The sequence below is a fragment of the Mugil cephalus genome, chromosome 20 (genome assembly GCF_022458985.1).
Source record: "Mugil cephalus isolate CIBA_MC_2020 chromosome 20, CIBA_Mcephalus_1.1, whole genome shotgun sequence".
NCBI lineage: Eukaryota > Metazoa > Chordata > Actinopteri > Mugiliformes > Mugilidae > Mugil > Mugil cephalus.
The window spans coordinates 10,504,403-10,511,342 of record NC_061789.1 but is presented as its reverse complement, the minus strand read 5'-3'; the positions used below and the strand labels follow the sequence as shown (position 1 = coordinate 10,511,342).

General features: G+C 38.9%; 1 protein-coding gene across 1 annotated transcript; it reads right to left on the bottom strand.

Annotated features, from left to right (window-relative positions):
• Positions 1 to 310: 310 nt before the first annotated feature.
• On the bottom strand, positions 311 to 634 carry prr15la (proline rich 15 like a). The gene has a single exon (XM_047571851.1). It carries the CDS (start codon positions 632 to 634, stop codon positions 311 to 313), a length of 324 nt encoding a protein of 107 aa, XP_047427807.1.
• Between the last annotated feature and the right edge of the window lie 6,306 nt (positions 635 to 6,940).

Below are 6,940 nucleotides of genomic sequence, written 5' to 3'. Positions count from 1 at the left end.
TTGATCCACTTGGCCCAATAACATTTAGAAAGTCTAGATGAGCCTTGTGATTTAATTACTTTCACCCATTCATGTGAGCATGCAACCAACAAGGAGCCCTGCTCTCAACTGGCTGGTGCAGGGTAATGTTACACTCTCACCTCTATAGGCCTAAGCACCCTGAGAGACATGAAAATGAATGGGACGATCTTTGAACAGGGTGTCCTGTACAGTCGTGCGACGAACGCGTCTGTCATTGTTTAAGTCTTTAAGTGCCGATGTCTTCATGAGTGCAGATTTTAATTAACCGTTCCCACATTTGTGCGTCTTTTCATTTCCCAGCCATCTGGTTCTCATTCCTGGTCGAGTCAACGTTAGAAAACATCTCCGGGTTCTCCGCCAGCGTGGCTCGCACTTTCTTCTTCTCCTTAAACCTACCGGAGTGAGACACTTTGACGTGGCGCCCCTTACTGACGGTGGATTTGTCCACGATCCTCTCAAGTCGGGCGTCCAGCTGGGGGTCGTCCGTGGTGGCTCCTGCCGCTGCACTGGAGTTGGAAATGGTGTCGGCAGGGATTTCATACAGAACCTTTGGCTGGGATTTCTTTTTCCTCAGGAAAGTCAGTTTCCACCAACCTGCAGATGGGTCTGCCATGATGGATGGATGGATGGATGGGTGGTTGGATGTCTAGGGAGAGGAGAGATAAATAAGAAAAGGTTCAACAAAGAAACGCAGATCAGACAAAAATAGTTGCTAAATTGTTGGGATTAAACAAGAGTTGTCTATGGCTATATATTCGGGCAGGAAAGATCTCACTCTCTCAAAAAATACATAATCTGAAACATGGTTAACCCATGAAAAAAGATGGACAAACATGGACGTCACACTCGTGCTTTCAAAAATCTGTCCAACTTTGTTTAACCTCCTGAGACCTGAGCCTTTGTTTGCTATGCATGTTTAATTTCTTCACTTTATTTGGGATTAGTGGGACATAAGAACTATAAAAACTAAGCATCCTCTTTGAACAGGAAGTAATTTTTGTAATAAATTATGTCCTCATGTGTGGACATGCGAGTTATTTCATTTAATAATATTAATATAAATATTATATCAAGTCACCAGTATTTAACAAAATATAAAACTCATTCGAGTGTCTGCTAATTAGCGAAGTTATAGCTTGTTACTATTGATAGAATTTGCCTGTCATGTTAAACCACAAAGGTTATTAATCATAAATACACAAGTTTCAACTGTAAAATGATGAGGTTTTGTACCTTACGTACGATACATGATGGGCTGCAGAATGAATCTACTGAAAAGGCCGCTATCATGTTTTTACTCCAACTAGTATGTAGTTATGAGGATAAAAGTTTAAATGAAGCAGAATAAGCTGCCACAAACTTAAACATAATGCCCAAACATAATGTCCTCATATGGGGACGCAGGGTCTCAGGAAGTGTAAGATTAGAAGAAGGAAGGGGAGACTGCAGGAAATGCCTTGATTTCTGTTTTGGCTGCAATATCAATTTATACCTTTGGGTGGATCACTATTAAGTGTAGATATTTATAATGACAGGTATGTTCCTTTCCTTTCCTTCTAAATAAAATATAATGTAATTCATTATTTTCCTATTTTACTATACAGGCATAGATTTAATGTGTTACATTTAAACTGGTCTGAGTCAGAACTGTTTTACAGTAGCTTCCCTTTCGATAGAACATAAATCACAATACAACAAATGCTAATAAAAGTCTGATGCAATCACCTGCAACTAAGCTCCAGCTCAAACCAGCCTGTTATCAAAATTATAAATAAAAGTTAAAGTACACATGTTGTAAGTCTAATAGCGTAACTGCTTACGTGTTTTCGTTTTTTTTTGACTTACTGTTACAACATAAAATACCAATGTGCTTGCTAAGAATTGTGTTTTGTCTTGTTTCTGAAAACATTCAAATATGCTAGCAATTATGCTATTAGGCTAACAATACCGTATGAATAACAACAGGTAACAGATAAATTGGGAAAACTGAATTGAATGAAAATATGGCAGATAAAATGAAATAAAATGAAAAGGAAATGGCCCAGCAAAATCAAGGTGTGACCCCTTTTAGATATCAACTTGCACGTGGTTAACTGCTCCATTATTTGGGCTCTAAGCAGATCAGCTAACTCTCCCAGTTGGCATGCAAACCGGTCGCAGGTCAGCTCCCTACTGCCTTCTCACCCCCTGAGGCGCTTTTTTTTTTTTTTTTTTTTACAGCAGCTGAGTAAACAGAAACTAAACCACATTGCTTTATTGTTTCTTTTCTTCTCTTTCTTTCCCTCACACACACACACACACACTCTCTCTCTGTGATTCATGAAGATGTGATACGCTTGGCTAGCTGATTGTTATGGCGCTCCCTTTGTCCCTTTTTGATGTAGGTCCAATGCAACTTTGAAGCCAAGGCGAGTATCGACTTCCTGGCCACTCAGCTTGAATGAACTTTGAATGTGCCGTGCGGACATTTAGGTACTCGTTGTGCAGAAATTCAAAATCCAAATGTAATTTCAGGTGGTTTCAGGTAAGTAGGGACCCACTACCTATTATATATGTTCTATATTAAAGTGGTGCTAGTGCTATTTATAAATATATATTATTATTATCATTTTGCATTCAGTATTAAGCTTCCCCTTATCCCTTTACTAAAATATGTTGGATTCATGTTAATGTGTTTTTAAAGAAATTTAAATTTGTGGGGGAACATTAAAAGAAATATATATATATAAAATGTCTAATCAACCAAAGATTTTGCCCAAATTTTTGAGATTTCAATTTTACTAATTACATTTATTATGCTACTTAGCAAATGTTAGTATGGCAATTCAGTAAAATAAGATTAAATTGCACAACCTAAATCTTCCTAATAAAGACTTCCTTAAATGCAAGTTTTGTTTTTTTGCATGCATGCTCTCTTCTTTTCTGCACATATATGTGTGTGTGCGTGTATATATATATATATACACATATATAATCATCTCTACAGTTTTCCTAGATCACTTAACCCTCAGTTAAACCTCTAAATAAAACATTAAAAAAAATGTTTGTACATAATTAAATCATAGACAGCCTGTAAAACCATAGTTTCTGTTTCTGACCACGGTCGCTACAGCTACAGTTCTCTGGGTGTTGTCTCCATGTTACCGACCACAATGTTTACAATGTGTGTGTGTGTGGTGTGTATGACAGAGAAGAGATCAAACATAGGAGGTAGTGTTCATGGGTTGTTTTACCAGGCACTTACAGGACTACTAGACCACACTGGACTCTTACACGGCAAACATGAGAATGAAATGTAGTGTAGGATTAAAACTGTTACACTGCAACCACACCGTAGCGTGACAGCTCTAATGTAAACAGCCCTGCCGTCCGAGCCTTTCCCATCACCGACTGAACGGCGTTCGATGTAAATATCTGCTTATTTGAATGGCGGCCAAATGAAAATCAGGTGCCTGCGACTGGTACCGTTGGATGACTGTGCTTCAGTCAGCTGATTGTGGCTCATTTGTGGAGGGTCACGTCTCGCTATTTAGTGACAGTTCAAACTTCAGCATGTTCTAAAATCAGGGGAGCGAACGTGGGTGTAATTTAAGGCCACACTGCTTGGCTCAGCTCATTTTTATTGTGAGAAAAATGCTTTTATACAAATAGCAGCTCAGTGAAGCTCAGGAGATCAGTCCTCAGGTGTATAGTCAGTTTGATATGACAATAAAATGCAGGTTATTTGTCAACACCGTACTGATATAGGAACAATTTTAGAAGCGACTGAGGTGCAGCAGGTTCTTAATTATTTACAGTTAAGTATTTTAGTCCAAATAACAGGGGACCTCTGGACTAAATTACTATGGCGTGGGTTTTCACTGATCATGAAACAGGACACAGAGAAAAAGAAGATAAAATAGAATTTTCGTGTTTTAACATCATTGTTCACAGTTCTTGTCACATCTCATGCACAACACTAAGTGTAGGCGCACTGCTAGACTCACCTGTTCAAGGCAGATGCAGAGCCAGATGTTTTTGTCCTTCCAGCTGCGGCTCAGGAGCTCAGCGGGCTTACGGGTCGAGCCTTTCACCTCAGTTGCGCTCCTCTCACGGACGGTAAATGGGTCTGGGCCTTTTCACGAGGCCAGTTAATCATAAGCCGTCTCAGCAAAAAAAAAAAAAAAAAAAAAACGAAACTGAAGTCTCACCTGAGAGATTTTAGTCCCAGTTTCCCAGTTTCACAGAGGAGAGTCCATAACGCATGTTATTCATCCGAAACTACACTAGGACCGGAAGTGAAGTTGCATCAGAGAGAGGTATTCGCGTGAGAAGGAAGGTTTAGACCAATGTATATATTACTGGGAAAGGCTGATTGATTACTGTAATCCACCTTATTGATTTAAATATCTCTCCTGCTCCAACTCAGGCGCACTGAAGATACGAGAATGAGAAATAAATGACGAAACGACGAGTTGTTGGTCACAGCACCATTCCCCTGTATGCATGTATCCTCACATCTCTACATTTCCTCCTTCTGACCACATTCACTCCTCTGCCTGTCTCCTGGTAGGAGCCGAGTTACAGGTGCAGTGGGTTGGCCCCGCCCACTGTCACAAACAGGTACACACACACACACAGTAATACTGTAAAAGCCCTACTATACATATGAGGACCTTAGCAGAAGTGGCAGTGATGAGCACGTGTTCCTTCCTAAGTGAAACCAACCTTAGCCTTGACCCCTGATCCCAGCCTTTCCTCCACTGAGGGTGTCTGGGGCTCAGGTTGAAGAGCAGGTTTGCTTGTAAGGATGACTTTTGGGTCCTACTGGCTGAAGGGAAGAGCCTGTGTGGATCAGTCTTGTTTCAGTGCATCCCTCAGATGCTTGATCAGTTTGGGATCTTGGGAATTTGGAGGCCAGGTCAACACCTTGTGCTGTATTTCATTTTTTTTTTTTTTTTTTTTTTTTTTTTAGTTGTTCCTAAACTGTTGATTTGTGTGTGTCTGCATCCTGCTGGGTGTCATTGCCATGGGGTGGCAATGACACTTATATGTTATGTACTTATAATGTTATGCCTGACTGGTGTATATCTTCAGTATATGACACAACAACCCTGAATGTTTCCGAACTATTTACAACTGAGCATATTTCTACTACTAATATCCTATTTCGATGGCAATAAACACAGCATCAGACAAAGGTTAGGACACACCTCGACAATGAAATGAATGACAAGGTGTGTTCAACCTTGACTCGTAGCGAAACTTAGAGGAATTTACTACTTACGGTTAAAACTTTCGTTACGTAATAATGTTGTCACTAAAGCGTTATTCATCAAGATGATAAATAATTAAATATGTCATAATAAATACGTCAAAGTGCGCTTGACATGACACGAAGAGTAGCTTTGGGCCAAAGTCTGCAGAAATGTAGACTGAAAATGTGCATAAAGGGCTCAGTTGTTATTGAGAGCGATGCCGACAGACCAGCAGAAAATTTAAAAATCTTTACGATGGTGTTGGCCACGTAGGAGCATGAACACTTGAACTGGCCCACTGTAGCTTTAATGCTATAGACACGACTAAGCAAATTATGTCCTTATTCACAGAAAACCTGTAAATAAGTAGCATACACTTTCCGTAAAACAGATTTGTTGTTGCAGTTTAGTTGTAGAACATAGGTTTTCAACAGGGGGTCCGCAGATGTACTGCAGGGGGGTCACTGAATCATTGGTTGATTAGACATTTTTTTATAATTTTTTATTTTTTTTTATTTCCCCCCACAAATTTCTTTAAATACACGTTAACATGAATCCAACATATTTTAGTAAAAGGACAAGGGATAGCTTAATATTTAATGCAAAATGATAATAATAATGTGTATTTTTAAATAGCACTAGGTTTAATATAGAACACACATAGTAGGCAGAGGGTCCCTACTTAATCTCTGAATCAGTTTGGGGGTCCTTGGCCTGAAAGACGTTGAAGAATGAGATTGATCGCAGACATGATTTAAGAACATGTGGATAACCTCTTGTGGCTAACCTCTTGCTTGGTCTCACAAGCTAATGGTCTTTAACATTATAACTTTGGGTCAGGTCTGGATCTCAGAATTTGGTAGTGTCTTTTACTTGTGTGAATCCTAATGAACTAAAATTCATCTTGAACCTCGTCCTTGGTAAGAGTTTGGTTGTTTTCTATATTTTTCAGGCCAAGGACCCCCAAAGTGTTGAAAAAGTTACGTAGGGACCCCCTACCTTCTATATGTGTTCTATATTAAACTCGGCTTAGTGCTATTTATAAATATGCGTTATTATTATTATTATTATTATTATAATTTTGCATTCGATATTAAACTATTCAAGTAATGCAGAGGTTCAAATATTAATGTGAAACAGTAAAATGGCTGTGTAACTGCTGTAAACCTAAACATACATAACTGCTGTATTGACAGATAAAGAAACTAACTGACAGATTCAAGTTTTAAGTTTAAACATAGCTAAAAGTAGTCAGGACAATGAATTGCCAAGTCATTTCAGTCTGAGAAGCTAACTGTTGGCTACACAGTTAGCTTCTTATCTGCTGATACTGCAGCATGCATTTGGGATTTCACTGAATTCATGTTAATGTGTATTTAAAGAAATTTAAATTTGTGATGGGAAAAAATGTGTAGGGGGGAATAAAGAAAATATATAAAAAATGCTTAATCAACCAACAATTTTGCAGTACGCTGCAGTACCACCGCGGTCCCCCTAGGGGTCACTGATCCCCCGTTGAAGACCTATCCATTGTGGTGTATTTGCACAAAGTGATACCAGCCTGAATTTTACTCATTATCGGATTGGAAAGAAAATCACTACATGTGACTGAAAACCAGACGAACATTAAGCTTTTTACTCGTACGAAACACTTAATGTTCTACTACTGAACAAAGGTTTAG